Genomic DNA, 19977 nt, shown 5'->3' with positions numbered 1-19977 from the left:
CTTTATCAGGTAGTTCATTGAAAGCAAAATATGTAAAAATGACAACTTTAATTGAGTGTACTAAATGTAATGTATGCAAACTGATTTTCTTATTTTCGATATAAACTTCATCATGTTTCCCTTAAACATAACTAAGAGAGACTAGGAATGTACTCATCTTGTATATACTGTATATGATGAAGTATCTCCTCATTACCAGTTTGCATTTGGAAACCTCTTTGTATCTGTTGTTCAAAGGGGGAGTCTATTTATTTTTAAAAATAGAATACTACATTTTATATGCTTCTCCATGCTCATCTGATAATACAGAACATTTGAGAATCCCACCCCCTTCAGGTCCTGTGAATGCCTGATTAATACCAAAAACGAAAGAATTGTGTTACTTCAATATGGAATAAAAGTAACAATGTTCAGCAAATGTTCAGGTAATAATCACCTCCTTCCCATCTGAGTCTGTAAAGACTCATTAATCTAACAGTGCACTATACTATTCACAAACAATAGGGTTATCACTGTTTTCCTTATTGTCATTGGGGTACAAAGGAAATTACCATTTATCCTAAACACACAGACAGAAAAAATTGCCTTGACTACTTAAATTTAGGCCTCATTCACACGACAGGGTCCGAGTGTCGGCCGGGAAAATCGGCCGTTTTTGGCCGATTTTCCCGGCCGGTTTGCATCCGGTTTGCATCCGTTCCGATTCCGTTCCGGGCCGTGTTGCCATTTTTACCTGCCGATTTGGACCCTATTTGCATCCGCTTTTTTCCCTGTCCGTTTTAAAATCGTGATGCCACCCAGCCCCCTGTAGGTGATGCCACCCAGCCCCCTGTAGGTAATGCAACCCTTCCCCCTGTAGGTGATGCCACCCTGCCCCCTGTAGGTGATGCCACCCTGCCCCCTGTAGGGGATGCCACCCAGCCCCCTGTAGGTGATGCCACCCAGCCCCCTGTAGGTTGCACCCATCTCCCCCCACTTTCCAGGAGAAGTCACTGACTTCAATGTCCATATATGGACAGTGTAGTCACTGACTTCTCCTGGAGAGGAATTCCCTGCCACAGGTCGGGAATTCTGCTTCAGAAGTGAGTGACATCACTGTGTCCATATATGGACAGTGTAGTCACTGACTTCTCCTGGAGAGGAATTTCCTGCCACAGGTCGGGAATTCCGCTTCAGAAGTGAGTGACGTCACTGTGTCCATATATGGACAGTGTAGTCACTCACTTCTCCTGTAGCGGCATCCCCGGCCATAGAGTCGGGGATTCCTCTGCAGAAGTGAGTGACTTCGCTGTGTCCATATATGGACAGTGTAGTCACTCACTGCTCCTGTAGCCGAATCCCCGGCCATAGAGTCGGGGATTCCACTGCAGAAGTGAGTGACTTCGCTGTGTCCATATATGGATAGTGTAGTCACTCACTTCTCCTGTAGCGGAATCCCCGGCCATGGAGTCGGGGATTCCGCTGCAGAAGTGAGTGACTTCACTGTGTCCATATATGGACAGTGTAGTCACTCACTTCTCCTGTAGCGGCATCCCCGGCCATAGAGTCGGGGATTCTGCTGCAGAAGTGAGTGACTCCGCTGTGTCCATATATGGGTAGTGTAGTCACTCACTTCTCCTGTAGCGGAATCCCCAATCTCCGGCCGGGGATTGGGGATTCCGACTCCTACAGGGAGCAAAAAAATACCACCCTCCTCCTCACATGCACTCTGCACTGGGAGGAGGAGGAGGAGAGAGAGCGCGAGGGACGGTAGACCCGGCCATCACTCGGGACACATTCCGGTGATGGCCGTGTATTACCCGGCCCCATAGACTTCTATGGGAGCCGGGCGGCCGGGTACTCGGCCGAAAATAGGGCATGTCCCATTTTTTGACGGCCGGTTTTCCCGGCCCGTCAAAAAATCGCTCGTGTGAATAGCCCCATTAGGGGTCTATTGTTCCTAATGCAGCCGGGTGCCGGCCGATTTATGAACGGCCGGCACCCGGCCGGGAAACCCTGTCGTGTGAATTCCGCATTAGTGTTGGTTTGGCTATTTTCTGTAATAAAATGTACTGTGTATGATTTTTATGTGCACAGAGTGTCCTTGGCTGCTGCAGACTCACTCGCACAGCCACCCCCTCCCCCTCTCCTGTCTCTTATCACACTGCTACTTATCACACTGCTGCTGAGGCACTAAATGTCCCAGCAAGGCTATAGGATATGCAGTGTAATTTACTATGATGGTTACATAATTACGTAGTACGGTTGAAAAAGAAAGACATATTAAGTTCAACCAAGCTTAGAAAAACTCCATTCTATGTAACTATAAACAATGTGCTCCTTGGCTTGGCTCACTAATGCTGTAGTCTGGGTGTCCCTAATATCTTCTGATATGAGCCTCTCCGTACTCTTGTCCCTCCTCTTGGTTCCCCCATGGGCTCTCCAGTATTGGTAATAAAGGACACCATTATCTGGTTCAATCCTTTCATCTTCACTGTCTGCAATTCCCTTTTGTCAAACACCTCCTTCATCTGGTGTGTTATAACCACTCCACTCCAGTGCCGCTCGTAAGGTGGTGAATAAGCATTGGCAGTCACACCCTTGTTGGCATCAGTGGTCGTCCTCCTAGACTTTCACCACCTCCTCCCAGACAAATCTATCTCCCATACCTCCTCTTGTGCATGCAATTTAGGCAGGCAACTCCACCTGCTTGTGGAGTAATTATCTCCCAGAGATCTATGCCAACTTCCATTTAAGAATAAAGCAGACCGTTGCACTGGAATACTAACCATAAGCAGGGCCGGATTATTATTGGTGCTCTTGGAGGTCAAGCTCCAGGCCCTGCGTTCCCCCTCGCTCAGGGGGGTCCCCCGGCCCCCGGTGACTTCCATATTCAATTGTACCTGCATTCTCAGGATGCAGGTACAATTAAATACAATGACAGAGCTGCAGGTAGCCAGCGAACTTGTTCGCTATTCACTGCAATTGTGCAGGTGCGATGACGTCATCGCTCTGGCGTACGCTTCAGGCCTAATGTGGCTGAATAGGCTGGAGCTCGGTTCATCACGGAAACGGCCCGGGCTCGGTGAGTACAGGTTTTTTTTTTTATTTCTTGGGGGCGCTATCTACAGGGAGAGGGGGTGTATGGCACGACCTACAAAGGGGGGGGGGTGGGGGTGTATGGCACGATCTACAAATGAGGGGGTGTATGGTATGATCTACAGGGGGGGGTGTATGGCACAATCTACAAGGGGTGGGATGTGTGGCACTACCTACAGTTCATGTGTGTGGCACTACCTACAGTGGATGTGAGTGGCACTGCCTAGAGTGGATGTGTGTGGCACTGCCTACAGGGGATATGTGTGGCACTACCTACAGGGTATTTGTGTCACACTACCTACAGGGGATGTGTGTGGCACTACCTACAAGGGGGTGTGTGGCACTATCTACAGAGGGCGATGGGGCACTCTCTACAGGGTCCACTGTGTGGCACTGTCTACAGAGGGCACTGTGTGGCACTATCTACAGGGGGCAATGGGTGATACTGTCTACTGATCCGCTGTATCTAAGCCTATCATGTGATATTGTCTGCTGAGCTGTTGTATCTAATCTTATCATGATACTGTTTGCTGAGCCACGGTATCTAAACGTATTGTGTGACACTGCTAAACTGTTGTATCTAATCCTATCATGTCTGATAATGTCTGCTGAAACAATGTATCTAATTCTATTCAGTGGTGTAGCTATAGGGGTCATAGACTTTTAGATCTATATACAGTGAAGGAAATAAGTATTTGATCCCTTGCTGATTTTGTAAGTTTGCCCACTGTCAAAGACATGAACAGTCTAGAATTTTTAGGCTAGGTTAATTTTACCAGTGAGAGATAGATTATATAAAAAAAATAAAAATAAATCACATTGTCAAAATGATATGTATTTATTTGCATTGTGCACAGAGAAATAAGTATTTGATCCCTTTGGCAAACAAGACTTAATACTTGGTGGCAAAACCCTTGTTGGCAAGCACAGCAGTCAGACATTTTTAGTAGTTGATGATGAGGTTTGCACACATGTTAGATGGAATTTTGGCCCACTGCTCTTTGCAGATCTTCTGTAAATCATTAAGATTTCGAGGCTGTCGCTTGGCAACTCGTATCTTCAGCTCCCTCCATAAGTTTTCAATGGGATTAAGGTCTGGAGACTGACTTGGCCACTCCATGACCTTAATGTGCTTCTTTTTGAGCCACTCCTTTGTTGCCTTGGCTGTATGTTTCGGGTAATTGTCATGCTGGAAGACCCAGCCACGAGCCATTTTTAATGTCCTGGTGGAGGGAAGGAGGTTGTCACTCAGGATTTGACGGTACATGGCTCCATCCATTCTCCCATTGATGCGGTGAAGTAGTCCTGTGCCCTTAGCAGAGAAACACCCCCAAAACATAATGTTTCCACCTCCATGCTTGACAGTGGGGACGGTGTTCTTTGGGTCATAGGCAGCATTTCTCTTCCTCCAAAAACGGCGAGTTGAGTTAATGCCAAAGAGCTCAATTTTTGTCTCATCTGACCACAGCACCTTCTCCCAATCACTCTCAGAATCATCCAGATGTTCATTTGCAAACTTCAGCCGGGCCTGTACATGTGCCTTCTTGAGCAAGTGGACCTTTCGGGCACTGCAGGATTTTGATCCATTACGGCGTAATGTGTTACCAATGGTTTTCTTGGTGACTGTGGTCCCAGCTGCCTTGAGATCATTAACAAGTTCCCCCCGTGTAGTTTTCGGCTGAGCTCTCACCTTCCTCAGGATCAAGGATACCCCACGAGGTGAGATTTTGCATGGAGCCCCAGATCGATGTCGATTGACAGTCATTTTGTATGTCTTCCATTTTCTTACTATTGCACCAACAGTTGTCTCCTTCTCACCCAGCGTTTTACTTATGGTTTTGTAGCCCATTCCAGCCTTGTGCAGGTCTATGATCTTGTCCCTGACATCCTTAGAAAGCTCTTTGGTCTTGCCCATGTTGTAGAGGTTAGAGTCAGACTGATTAATTGAGTCTGTGGACAGGAGTCTTTTATACAGGTGACCATTTAAGACAGCTGTCTTTAATGCAGGCACCAAGTTGATTTGGAGCGTGTAACTGGTCTGGAGGAGGCTGAACTCTTAATGGTTGGTAGGGGATCAAATATTTATTTCTCTGTGCACAATGCAAATAAATATATATAATTTTGACAATGTGATTTTCTTTTTTTTTTTTATATATAATCTATCTCTCACTGGTAAAATTAACCTAGCCTAAAAATTCTAGACTGTTCATGACTTTGACAGTGGGCAAACTTACAAAATGAACAAGGGATCAAATACTTATTTCCTCCACTGTATCTTTTTTTTGTTTGGGGTGGTGCATGTTTTGGGCCTTGTGTCCCTGATCTTATAAGACCCTAACATCGCCTCGGGTATGGATACATATTATGTTAATATACATAGTCTCCCGGCCGAGCCCCGTCGCAGGCCGCAAACGCTAATTTGACATTGCCACGTCCCCAGTTACATAGTTACATAGTTAGTACGGCTGAAAAAAGACACATGTCCATCAAGTTCAACCAAGGGAAGGGAAAAGGGAAGGAAAAATTTCTACACATAGGAGCGAATATTTTTTTGTTCTAGGAAATTATCTAACCCTTTTTTAAAGCCATCTACTGTCCCTGCTGTGACCAGCTCCTGCGGTAGGCTATTCCATAAATTCACCGTTCTTACTGTAAAGAAGCCTTGTCGCCTCTGCAGCTTGAACCTTTTTTTCTCCAGACGGAGGGAGTGCCCCCTTGTTTTTTGAGGGGGTTTTACAAGGAACAGGATTTCACCATATTTTTTGTATGTGCCATTAATATATTTATATAAGTTAATCATGTCCCCCCTTAGTCGTCTTTTTTCAAGGCTAAATAGGTTTAATTCTTTCAATCTTTCCTCATAACTTAAATTCTCCATGCCCCTTATTAGCTTCGTTGCTCTTCTTTGTATTTTTTCTAACTCCAGGGCATCCTTTCTATGAACTGGAGCCCAGAACTGAACTGCATATTCTAGATGAGGCCTCACTAATGCTTTGTAAAGTGGCATTATTACATCCCTGTCCCGTGAGTCCATGCCTCTTTTAATACACGACAATATCCTGCTGGCCTTTGAAGCAGCTGATTGACACTGCATGCTGTTATTGAGTTTATGATTTACAAGTACACCCAGATCCTTCTCAACAAGTGAATCCGCCAGTGTAGCGCCCCCTAGGACATATGATGCATGCAGGTTGTTGGTACCCAGATGCATAACTTTACATTTATCTACATTAAACTTCATCTGCCAAGTGGACGCCCAAACACTTAGTTTGTTTAAATCTGCCTGTAATTCATGAACATCTTCCATAGTCTGAACTATATTACATAGCTTGGTGTCATCTGCAAAAATAGAAATAGTGCTATTAATCCCTTCCTCTATATCATTAATAAATAAGTTGAATAATAGTGGTCCCAGCACTGAACCCTGGGGTACACCACTTATAACCGGTGACCATTCAGAGAAGGAATCATTGACCACAACTCTCTGGATACGGTCCTTGAGCCAATTCTCAATCCAATTACAAACTATATTTTCTAAACCTATAGTCCTTAATTTACCCATTAGGCGTCTATGGGGGACAGTGTCAAATGCCTTTGCAAAGTCCAAAAACACTAAATCCACAGCGGCCCCTCTGTCTAGACTTCTGCTCACCTCTTCATAAAAACAGATTAGGTTAGTTTGACAACTTCTGTCCTTAGTAAAACCGTGCTGGCTGTCACTTATAATGCTATTTATTGTCACATAATCCTGTATATAGTCCCTCAATAGCCCCTCAAACATTTTCCCCACGATGGATGTTAAGCTTACTGGTCTATAATTACCTGGGGAAGACCTAGAGCCCTTTTTGAAAATAGGCACCACATTTGCCCTGCGCCAGTCCCTTGGCACTATACCAGTCACTAGAGATTCTCTGAATATTATGAAAAGGGGGACAGAAATAACTGAACTAAGCTCTTTAAGAATTCTAGGGTGTAACCCATCTGGTCCCGGGGCCTTGTGCACATTTATTTTATTTAATTTAGCTTGGACCATCTCTACATTCATCCAATTCAGTATATCAACTGATATATTAACAGCACTGGCACCGGCTACATCAGCTGCTCTTTCTTCTGTTGTATATACAGAGCTAAAGAACCCATTTAGTAACTCTGCCTTCTCTTGATCCCCTGTGATCAACTCCCCATTACCATTATCTAGGGGTCCTACATGTTCAGACCTTGGCTTTTTTGCATTTATATGCTTGAAGAATTTTTTGGGATTTGTTTTACTATCCCTGGCCACCTGCCTTTCATTTTGTATTTTTGCTAATTTTATTAAATTTTTACAGATTTTATTAAGCTCTTTATATTTTACAAAGGCTACAGCTGTACCCTCAGATTTGTATTTTTTAAATGCCCTTTTTTTGTCATGTATTGCCCCTTTCACAGAAGGTGTAAGCCATGTGGGGTTTAATTTGAGTCGTTTATACTTATTACCTGTAGGAATAAATTTTGCACTATAATAACTCAAAGTAGATTTGAAAATCTCCCATTTATCATTTGTTCCATTATTTGACATTAGTTCTTCCCAGTCTATATCCTGAATTGCAGCCCTCATCCTGGGGAAATTGGCTTTCTTAAAATTAAATGTTTTTGCCCTCCCAGCCTGCGTTTGTTTTTCACAGTATAGGTAAAATGTAACTATATTGTGATCACTGTTACCGAGGTTTTCACGAACATTGACATTCCCAACAAGATCTGCATTATTAGAAATGAAAAAAAAATTATAAACACACAAACCAGCTCAAATAGCACGTGTGGGGCTGGATGCTTAAGGTATAGCATACTACCCTATTAAGGAAGAGGGCAACTCCCGTATATAATGATATACACTGAAGACACAAAGGAGCATACTAGCCAAAATTAAAAAGTAAATTTTATTAAACATATATAAACATGTATGAAAGATAAAAAGGTACAGAGCTGGACATAAGGACTCTGAAAAGTTTCACTAAAACACAGAAAGCAACAATCTCTCTATATTGCAAAAAATGAAGGGTAGTATGCAATACACAAGTTAGAGTGGACGGACAAATGTATTCATGGTGCCAGTCATATACATCAACATTGTAGGACAGCAATAGTATGCGTAAGTTAAAGGAAGTAACATGTCATAAAGCACAGATGATGCATGACCTATAGACACGCAAGAGTCTGAAAAAGGTATAAGGACTATCAGTCATATCAGATGAAAGAGATGCAAAGACTGTTGCCAACTTAAGCCAGAAGTCCACCCACTATTACAGCAACTTACCCATAGTGATCAATAGATGCAGAGAGTCGAGCTAATGTCAGTTGAAAAACCCCAACGCGCGTTTCGCGATGTGCTTCCTCAAGGGGTGTCTCTTTCATCTGATATGACTGATAGTCCTTATACCTTTTTCAGACTCTTGCGTGTCTATAGGTCATGCATCATCTGTGCTTTATGACATGTTACTTCCTTTAACTTACGCATACTATTGCTGTCCTACAATGTTGATGTATATGACTGGCACCATGAATACATTTGTCCGTCCACTCTAACTTGTGTATTGCATACTACCCTTCATTTTTTGCAATATAGAGAGATTGTTGCTTTCTGTGTTTTAGTGAAACTTTTCAGAGTCCTTATGTCCAGCTCTGTACCTTTTTATCTTTCATACATGTTTATATATGTTTAATAAAATTTACTTTTTAATTTTGGCTAGTATGCTCCTTTGTGTCTTCAGTGTATATCATTATTAGAAATGACCAGATCCAACAGAGCTTCACCTCTAGTCGGGTCTTCCACAAACTGGCCCATAAAATTTTCCTGCAACAGGTTGAGGAAATGTCTCCCCTTTGCAGTTGAAGCCGAACCATGACACCAATTAATATCCCGGAAATTAAAATCTCCCATTATCACTACAGTACCCGCCTGTGCAGCCCGCTCCATCTGTTTATATAGCTGACCTTCCATCTCCTCAGTTATATTGGGGGGTCTATAGATTACACCAAAAGTAATTTTTTCAGTGTTTACCTCCCTTTCTAGTTCCACCCACAAGGTTTCAACCTCCTCACAGTCTTCACCCACTATTGTCTCTTTCACACTCGCCTTCATATCACTTCTCACATACAGACATACACCACCACCTTTCCTATTTGTCCTGTGTTTACGAAAAAGTGTAAAACCCTGTAGATTTACAGCCCAGTCATGTGAAGAGTCCAGCCATGTTTCAGCAACACCAACTATATCTATATTTTCTTCCAGTATCAAGGCCTCCAGCTCCCCCATTTTGCTTGCTAGACTTCTGGCATTTGTGAACATACACTTTAACTTGCCTGTCAGTTTTTCACTTTTATTATCAGAAATGTGATTTGACATTAATCGGTCCTTTTTATTTACACTGATGTTTTGTAACGAAAGGATCTCCTTATCTTGTTGTCTAGTCCTCTCCCCACATTCTGTTTCTCCCCCCACCAATATAGTCTGACCCCTCTCTAACCTGGCTACCCCTTTTTTTTCTACATTGACCTCCCTCCTCAGCCCTAGTTTAAATACTCCGCCACCCCAGCTAGAATTCTCTCCCCCAGCACAGCGGACCCCCTTCCATTTAGGTGCAAATCATCTGCAGAATACAGTTTGTACCCCAATGAAAAGTCAGCCCAGTGCTCTAGGAACCCAAATCCTTCTCCTCTACACCAAGACTTCAGCCATGCATTTGATGCTTGCACCACTCCGTCGTCACCAGCAGGCATAAAATTGAACTTGTCCCTTTGGTGTAGTTTACAACTGGTGAGTAGATGTGTAGACAGTGTAGTATTAAACAGAGTGGGGTAGGTCAAGATCACTTTTTTCAATTGGAATGTCATTTTGGGGGATGGGCTCATACTTAATTGGCATGGTGCAATAGAAGTGGATGCTGCTATGTAAGTAAATCATGAAGTGGGGCAGGTTAGGAACTTACTAATGTGTTGAAAAGTAGCTGTATTAATGTATTAACTTTTTTCTTTAGGTGACGTGAAGAACCTGACCCCTCTATGTGGTGTGAGTAGATTCCAGGCTCCTTCCACCTGTATCTCCTGTGTGCTGGCTGCCCAGTGGGCATAGAATTGAACTTGTCCCTTTGGTGTAGTTTACAATTGGGGAGTAGTAAATTGTCTTATTTATAACACTGTACTAGATAGGATGGGGATGATTTATATATTGTGTTAGGCTGATGTCACTTTTTTTTTTCTGGCCGTTTTTGAGCAATTTTTCTAGCCAAACACAGGCGTGCATACAAAAGAGAGACATATCAATTTTTTCTTTATACTTTTCCGTCTTTTAGGATTCACTTCTGTGTTTGACTCAAAAAACTGTGACAAAAAGCTGTGACACCAGCCTCAAGGAAATATGCTAAGAGCTCTGTCCATGGGCTGTCTCATATTTCAGTTCATCCTCATTTAAGTGAAAGTGCTGAACTGCAATACCAGACGCAGCCCGTGGACCGACGTGATGCTTCTTAAAAAAACAACACTTTTTTAGAGTCCTGGACAACCCCTTTGCTGCCTAAAGTACATTAATTTTGTAAATGAGACCGCCACTGTTGCTGAAACGAAGGTGCAGAAGTACTTAGCTGAGAGTTTGCATCTTTCGGCTGTGAGCAGCGCTCATTGTCAGGCTGAAGCCTCTCATAGACGTTCTATGTAAGCCGTCTTCAGCCTGACAGGGAGAGCTGCTCCTTTGTTTTAGCGGTGGTGGTCTCCGCACCCAGACCCACTTCTGGTATGTGTCTATGACATTTCAAAAGTTTGATCAAAGTGTAGTTATTATTTAATGTTAAAACATGTTTTTAAAGCAGAATTTTAATATGTTGGATTTTTAACAAGAATCTGTTGCTGTTAGCAAAGTTTGTACAGCTTTTCCTTAAAAAAAATAATATTTTTTAAGTCGGGCAAACACTGGTTAGCACTGCTGCACATGCCGTTTCTTGTACCCATCTGAATGAGGCTGCCTTGTCGGGGAAGGTGGGCTCACACAATTTTATCAAATTTGATTGAACTGTGTGCCAAGAACCTCACTGTTATTTGCTTATAAGAAATATTGCAGTAATTAAATGGGTTTTTGAATCTCATCTCATAAATTCATGGTATATCCCCATGATATGCTATAAATGTCTGATAGATGCAGGAATCACTACTGGGACCTGCATCTATCTCTTAGGCTGGGAAAGGCAAGAAACATTGACCCTTCCTACCCTGGTATTGCTGGTCTGCTGCTGCTATGTTGTATCTGGCTGGTTATGAAAAATGGGGTCAGGTACTGGATCGTACCCGGCTCTTCCTGGCACACCTGGTGGTGGTTGGTACTGGGGGAATAATGGGGGTTAGTGTTAGCCTTTTCACCAGCTAACACTAAGCCCTGTCTTAGTAATAGACGTTGTAAATCAGCCAGCGGCCAATACTAAGGCGGTAGTAATAAAGTTTAAAAGAAAATACATAAAAAGACATAAAAAAAATATTTTATTGAAATAAAAAATTCCCATGTGTAATACTGTCTGTTGGACCCTGTATCTAAGCCTGCCTCATGTTAGGCTAAGATACACGGCCCCAGCAGACAGTAATCTTATACTGTATAAGATAACTGTCTGCAGGGTTGATCTTGGAAGACGATGAGTGAAAACCGAAAACACAAAAAATGGATTAGTTATGAAAGGGTTAAAGGGGCTGTCCCATGATTAAAAGTTATCTCCTAACCACAGAATAGGTGATAACATGCTGATCGGTGGGGTCCAACCACTGGGGTCCCACTGCTCCATTCATTTTCTATGGCACTGCCGGAGATAGCTGAGTGCTTTACTCGGCTATCTCTGGCAATCCCATAGCCAGTGAATAGAACTGCAGGGCGCAAGTGGGACCTGTTGCTGCATTCATTCGGAGTAATGGGACCCAAGTTCTCATGATCAGTGGGGGTCCCAGTGGTCGGACCCCCACAGATAAGCATGTTATCACCTATCCTGTGGTTAGGAGATAACTTTTAATCTTTGGACCCTTTAAGCAGCAACTTATGTTCTTCCTAGTTCCTTACCATTAAATTGCGGGCCATGCAGGTCAGGACTACAGCAGACCCTCTCCAGTCACAACAATGAATAGGAGGTGGAGCAAGCGCCCCTTGATTGTCCCACCTCCCTACGCTCTGGCCAACCGGGTTAGCGCACAGGGACATCATATACATCATGTACCCCTTCCTCACAAGCTCTCATGGACAACACAGCCGCCCACATGCTGGCCAGCTATTGTCCCATAGCAGTCGGACACCCCTGGAGCCCCCCCCCCACGGTAGCGTTTTCAGAAACGTGAGCGAGACGTGGGCAGGCTCTTCTGACTCCAAGAAAGTGCAGACCGGGTGGAGTCAGTGACAGGGGACGGAGTCAGTAACGTTTGATTGGCCATGAATTGTCCGAACGTCACTGACTCAGCCCCCCCCCCCCCCCGCGGTAATTTCTGAGAGTTATGAGAGAGTCTACCCACGTCCTGCAATCTTCTGCTCTCGGTCCCCTGGCAGACTTCCTCTGCTCTTGGTCCCCCCAACAGTCCACCGCTGTTGGTCCCTCTGGCCAAGTTAGGGACTTAGCTGCACTGAACAGTGTGGTATGGGGGGGCCTCTGGGCCCCCTGGCTATGGGGCATGGTTGCAACTGCGACCGCTGCGACGCCTATAGCTACGCCACAGTCTACATGGCAACGGTATTGCCTAATGTCAATGGCCTATTTCAGCAGGATATTGCTCCTTGCCACATTGAAAAATTATTTAGAAATGATTTAAGGAACATGACAAAGGGTTTAAAGTGTTGACTTGGCCTCCAAATTCACCAGATCCTTGCCTGGTAACAGAGATGGTAAGCTGTCGCTGAAAGCTGCCACCATGGTTCTGTAGCTATGTGTTTTCGCACAGTGACAGTTATTGTCGGCACTATAGTAGTACAGTGCAGGTCGGCAGCGGCTTCCAGCGTGCACCATACTATTACAGCAGAGGTCCTCAAGGAATACTATCGTCTATGTTTTTTGATGGCTTCAAATAGTATGTTGTCATTTTTTGATAGAACACGAGTGCGAATGTGTTCTTGTCATACCTACTTTGGTTTTTCATGTCCCATGTGTTTAAACGCATGGCACCATTGTGTCACACAAATACTGTGGCTCAGACAGATGTTTTTTTCTAAATAAAGGGTCTGGCCATGACGTTGTGCCATACAGATGTAGCCGTCTTTATCTTGACTTTCAACTAATTAAATACACAGTGGCAAGATCCCTTATCTTGACTTTTTCAATGACTTTTCAATGGCTTTTGTTGTGTAATATCACGCTGCAGCAAGTTATCAGAGTCAAGATAAAGATGGCTACATCCGTACTCATCAACGGGACAGGATGAACCTCTGTACATGAGGTAGTAGGATATTGCTGGATGGAAAGAGGCCTGTGGACAATGTCTTTTATTGAGTACATTGAGTAAACATGCAGAGAAAAAAGTAAGTGAACCTCTGTGTTAATGATTTCTCCAAGAGCTAATTGGCAAAAGGTGTTTCAAATTAGGAGATGAGATTGGAAGTATAGGCTTCAAAACAGGGGCGTAACTAGGAAAGACTGGGCCCCATAGCAAACTTTTGACTGGGGCCCCCCTCCCCTGGGTGTCACACAACCCCCCCTTGTAGATAGTGCATTTTTTACAGCCCCCCCTGTAGATAACGCCATACAGCCCCCTTTGTAGATAGCGCCATACAGCCCCCTCTGTAGATAACGCCATACAGTCTCCCCTGTAGATAACGCCATACAGCCCCCTCTGTAGATAGCGCCATACAGTCCCCCCTGTAGATAACGCCATACAGCCCCCTCTGTAGATATCTACAAAGGGGGCTGTATGGCGTTATCTACAGGGGGGCTATATGGTGTTATCTACAGGGGGACTGTATGGCGCTATCCACAGGGGGACTGTATGGCGTTATCTACAGAGGGGGCTGTATGGCGTTATCTACAGCGGGGGCTGTATGGCACTATCTACAGGGGGTTGTATGTCGTTATCTACAGGGGGTTGTATGTCGTTATCTACAGGGGGGCTGTATGGCGTTATCTACAGAGGGGGCTGTATGGCGCTATCTACAGGGGGGCTGTATGGCGCTATCCACAGGGGGGCTGTATGGCGCTATCTACAGGGGGCTGTATGGCGCTATCCACAGGGGGGATGTATGGCGTTATCTACAGGGGGGACTGTATGGCGTTATCTACAGGGGGGACTGTATGGCGTTATCTACAGGGGGTCTGTATGGTGTTATCTACAGGGGGTCTGTATGGCGTTATCTACAGGGGGTCTGTATGGCGTTCCCTACAGGGGGGTCTGTAGGGAACGCCATACAGTCCCCCCTATAGGGAACACCATACAGCCCCCCCTGTAGGGAACGCCATACAGCCCCCCCTGTAGGGAACGCCATACAGCCCCCCCTGTAGGGAACGCCATACAGCCCCCCCTGTAGTGAATGCCTTACAGCCCCCCTGTAGGGAATGCCATATAGCCCCCCCTGTAGGGAACGCCATACAGCCCCCCTGTAGGGAACGCTATACAGCCCCCCCTGTAGGGAACTCCATACAGCTCCCCCCTGTAGGGAACGCTATACAGCCCCGCCTGTAGGGAACGCCATACAGCCCCCCCGTAGGGAACGCCATAAACCCCCCCTGTAGGGAACGCTATACAGCCCCCCCTGTAGGGAACGGCATACAGCGTCCCCAACCCCCCAAAAAAATGCGACCTACAGTGTGAAAAGACAAAGGACATGTATCCCCTCTCCACAGGATAGGGGATACATGTGTGATCGCTGGCAGCGATAGCGAGAACGGGGGACTGAAAGTCCCCCGAAGTTCTCCATGACTAACCTGTGACTTCCGGCGTCTGCGCAGCTCACTACAAATGAAAGGAGCGCTGGTCACGCATGCGCACAAGCGCGACCGGCGTAGCTACGGCTGCTATAGCGGTAGTTACGCCACTGCTTCAAAAGTTATTCACTGAAAAATACACTCTGATCAAGTGTACCGCAGATAATCTCAGAAGGCCATACATGAATCTCTAGATTGACGCATCCAATCCAGGTAGGGGGAGTTAATCTAGCCTTGGATTCATGCAAGGCTTTTGATACAGTCGAATGGGAGTTCTTGTGGGAGACAATGATGGAGATTGGATTTGGTACAAATTTTCTTAACTGGGTCAAGATATTTCTGCAGGAGTCCTACTCTGGTTTTGGGATTAATTGGAACAAATCAATGTGTATACCTGTGGATGATCTGGAACAATGTATTCCTGGACAATTACAAGTATCCCTACCAGGTCAATCAGTTAAATATGTCAGAGAAGATAAAAGACTTTGCCAAATTAAATATTGTCACTTTGATAGACACGGTGAGTAACAAAGAGATTTGGAAGAAATTAAGATTACCTATAGCAGGAAGAATAGTATTAATTAAATTGTGCTTCCTGACCCAAATTCTACATGTAATTGACAATTCTCCAATATGGATCCCTACAAAATTATTTTATGTATAGTTATGGGGTTGTTTAGAATTAATATGAAGAGGGAGGCAACCCCCGAATGAAGTTAGAGTACCTTCAACATCCAATTGACCATGGAGATTCAGCAGTTCCAGATCTATATTGGGTACTACATATCTTCCTATCACAAGCACATTGGGTGGGACAGGATACACGTGAACAGAAAAAGACTACCAATGTATAACATGATTTGGCCAATGCATAAAGTCTTTCAGTTACTTGAAATGGGGGTCTTCTCTAAACAAATATTCAACATTGAATATGATGCACAGAGTTTGGTTGTCAGACAGAAAATTATGGAATGTGGATTTTAACTTTACACCAATCTGGAGAAACATTTATCCCATGAAACTAAATAAAATTGAAAATTATTAAAACTGGGAGGAATGTGATATATGTAATCTTGGTTAAATAGTAGAGACAGAGGGTATGACAGATTATGATATGCTGGATAGAAAATATAAGCTAGGTTTAAATGGTAGATTTTTGTAATTACAACTAGTCCATGCTTGTAGAGCTAAGGATTGGAGATTTATATTGTAATCGGACAAAACCTCTTGTTTGATTATATAAAAAATATGTCATCACTTAAAGGCTTAACTTCCAAATTCCATATGTGAGGAGAAAGATGCAGATGACCTACATCTCCTCTGGGATTTCTTTATGATACTGAAAATTTTGTGAGGCAATAGTCGATAGTGTTGCTAAGACTTATCAGACAAAGTTGCCACCTTTTCCCAAAACCTGTGTTCTTGGGGCAATTTCACCGATGAGTAATTGAAAAAAAGAAACCTAGGCGGTAGGTAAATTGCTATACTGCTAAAAATTGGATAGCAATATGTGTGCCGACCCTAGTGATGTGGATAAAATATGTCAACAGGCATACAAAAAAATGTTGTACAGAAGAAAAATAAAACTTCTGAATTTATACTGATTTGGGATCCCTGGTGCAAGAATTATATGAAATTGGTGTTTTATTTAAATGGATATTGGGAGGAGAAAGCTAAAAATGTTTATTCTTTCCTTCTACCTTTTTTTTTTTATTGTGGGTGGGGGTGTATAGAAAAATAAAACATTTAAGATGATTGTTATAGATCATTTACCATTGTCTCTGGTAATATGTGATGATGAATTTTTTTAAATTATTAATAAAGAATATATATGTATATATGTATGTACATATACATACACATAAACTGTGAGTATTGGGACACACCTCTTAATCATTTTTCATTCAGTCCCATTGCCACAGGGGTATAAAATCAAGCGCCTAGCCACGCAGTCTGCCTTTACTTTACTGACATTTATGAAAAAAGGGGTCATTCAAAAGAGCTCGCTGAATTTCAGTGTGGTACTGTAATAGGACGCCACCATTGTAACAAGTCAGTTTGTGAAATTTCTTCCCTCCTAGATATTCTATGATCAACTGTGTGTGGTGTTATTGCAAAGTGGAAGCGTATAGGAACCACAGCAACTCAGACACTAGGTGGCAGTCCATGTAAAGTTACAGAGCAGGGTCCCCGAGTGCTGAGACGCATAGTGTATAAAAGTCACCAATGACCTTCTGACTCAATAACTGCAGAGTTCCAAACCTCCTTTGGCATTAACATACCTCCCAATTTTCAAGTATCACAAAACTGTGTGCGGCTGGAGCTTCATGGCATAGGTTTCCATGTTCGAGCAGCTGCATGCAAGCCTTACATTGGAAAAAAAATGACAAGCGTCAGATGGATTGGTGTAAAGCTCGGTGCCACTGGACTCCGGAGCAGTGGAAACGTGTTCTGTGGAGTGACGAATCACGCTCCTCTATCTGGCAGTCTGATGAACGAATCTGTGTTTGGAAAATGCCGGGAGAACATTACCTGCCTGACTGAGGTGTTGGCCTAGGCCCCCTAGTTCCAGTGAAGAGAAATCAAGACATTTAGGACAATTGTATGCTTCTTACTTTGTGTGAAGTTTGGGGTTCATCTCTTTTCTATTCCAGCGTGACTCTGCCCCAGTGCACAAAGTAATGTCCATAAAGGCATGGTTGAGTGAGTTTGGTGTGTTAGAAATTGACTGGCCCTCACTGATCCCTGACCTGAACCCTATCAAACATCTTTGGGATGAACTAGAACTGAGATTGCGAGCCAGCACTCTCGTCCAACATCAGTGTCTGCCTTCACAAATGCTCTTCTAGATGAATGGGCAAAAATTCCCACAGACACACTCCAAAATCTTGTAGAAAGCCTTTCCAGGAGAGTAAAATCAGTTTCAGCTGCAAGGGGGCTGGGGGGGGGGGGGGGACGACAACTGTATATTAATGCCTATGGATTTAGAATGGGGTGTCATAAAAGCTCCTGTATGTGTAATGTGTAGTTGTCCCAATACTTTTGTCAATATAGTGTGTGTGTGTGTGTGTGTGTGTGTGTGTGTGTGTGTGTGTGTGTGTGTGTGTGTGTGTGTGTGTGTGTGTATAAAAAACATTTTACAGGAGAATGTAAGGGCAGCAGCTAAAAAGACATTGGGTGATAAAACAAGACAATGACCCAAAGCACCATCTACTGTGTTTTTTAATGCAGAAAACGATGCAGATTTTGCTGCCTTTTTTTCATGGTGACATCTTCTCTGAAAAACGCAGCAATTCAGTCCACTTTCCACAGCAGGAATTTACATGTTTCAGTACAAAAAATACGCACTTCAGGTGATTTTCTGCTCTGAATTTTTTTGAAGCATGTGGATGAGATTTGTTAAATCTGACCCACTTTACTGCTACTGTATTCTGCTGCGTATTTTCCGATCACAATTCCCGACGGAAATACTCAGCAATTCCATTATGTATGGACAAGCCCTTACTATTGAAAATGCACCAGAATTCTGGTTTAAACTGAGCTGATTCTGGCATACATGCTGGACGCCTCATTTATTAACATTTTCGACAATTAGAGGGAAAGTGGTGTGACTTAAAACGTGATGCTGTGCACCAAAAACTGGAATAAACTAAGCCCACCAAGAGGTTGTATGAGGAAGAGAAGTCTAACATGTCTAGCTAGATGCGCCAAATTTATCATACAGAATGCACCATTTCATTAAGTTTGTCTATAATTGTGACTTGGGTTAACTTACTTTTTCTTGCAGCTCTACTTCCATCTGCAGATCCAGCATTATTGCATTTATTAGGTATATTTTTATTACATGCTAGAATCCTAGGATCTGAGGCATAACTTGAAGCTCCTGGTTCCAAATATAAAATCTGTATCGGTGCCCCCTACCTATCGTGCCATTTTTGCCAATGCTGATGTTTTGTTATGTGGCAGTGCCTTTAGTCACCAAGGCCTGGGTGCAACTGGTCCTCTGAATCCCCTCTAGCTACGCCCATGCCTTCATATAAACTGCTTGAGCAATAAATAAATACACAATGCTTTTGTTTCTTTTTTTGGGGATCTTTGATAGTTTTTGGTTGGAAACAGTAAGTCAAGGAATCAGAAAAAGTCATTTACAGTTTTTTGTTTTGCCTTCAATGTCCATTGACAGCATCTAAGTTGTTATTAATATATAACTATAACGAATAGTATGTGCCAATGACTATTGAAAAGCCCAGATTAATCCACAAAGTACCAGAGAAAATACTTGATGCACTATTAAAATGTTTTTCATTTAGATAGTTGACAATGGATAGAATCCCAGCTGTAGCCTCTTCACATGTAGGTTGGATCTGGTCTTCAGGAAGAATAAATCCAAAAGTTCCATTATCTCTTAGCTCAAAGGTGTATGAAAAAGGAATTCCTAGATCTGTAGCCCAATCCCGTGAGGAACCAGAGTTACTATCTGTTTAAAACAATAAAAAATATATTAAGGAAGCAAGCATTATACTTTACTTTTTCCTTTACAAACAGTAGTACTTCCACAAAATAATTTTATGACATGCCAAAAGAACAGTCAAAACATATATATTGGTGGCGGAGAGCATTTGGCACATTCCTTAACTCCTAGGCAGAGTTCACATGGGGCGGATACGATACGTAAAAACATGCAGCATATCCGCCCTGTGCGCCGCAGGGAATTTTGGGCGAAAAAGCACACCAGACTGTGGTGCAGTTTTTCGCCCGGAATGTCCGCTGTGAAAATCTGCAGCACTTAGCCGACCTGCTGGCAGGACGGCCTCCTGGGATGACGTTTCATCCCAGGGGACTGCTACAGACTGTGATTGACTGCAGAAGCAGTCACATGGAATGAAATGTCATCCCAGGAGGCCGGCCCTCTGACGTCATCCAGGCCGGCCTCTTGGGATGATGTTTCATCCCATGTGACTGCCACTACAGCCTGTGATTGGCTGCAGTGGTCACA

The 19977-nt window shown here is 43.6% G+C and overlaps 1 protein-coding gene across 1 annotated transcript in view; it reads right to left on the bottom strand.

Moving 5' to 3' along the window:
- Positions 1-19189: 19189 nt before the first annotated feature.
- LOC142656348 (carboxypeptidase O-like) overlaps positions 19190-19977 on the bottom strand; it is a 54632-nt gene continuing 53844 nt past the window's right edge. The window contains exon 11 of the mRNA XM_075831254.1: positions 19190-19458. Within this exon, the coding sequence (XP_075687369.1) occupies positions 19190-19458 (269 nt within the window). The remainder of the gene's footprint in view (positions 19459-19977) is intronic.

This window comes from Rhinoderma darwinii, chromosome 6, assembly GCF_050947455.1.
Source record: "Rhinoderma darwinii isolate aRhiDar2 chromosome 6, aRhiDar2.hap1, whole genome shotgun sequence".
Taxonomy (NCBI): domain Eukaryota; kingdom Metazoa; phylum Chordata; class Amphibia; order Anura; family Rhinodermatidae; genus Rhinoderma; species Rhinoderma darwinii.
This window is presented reverse-complemented; position numbering and strand designations above follow the sequence as displayed.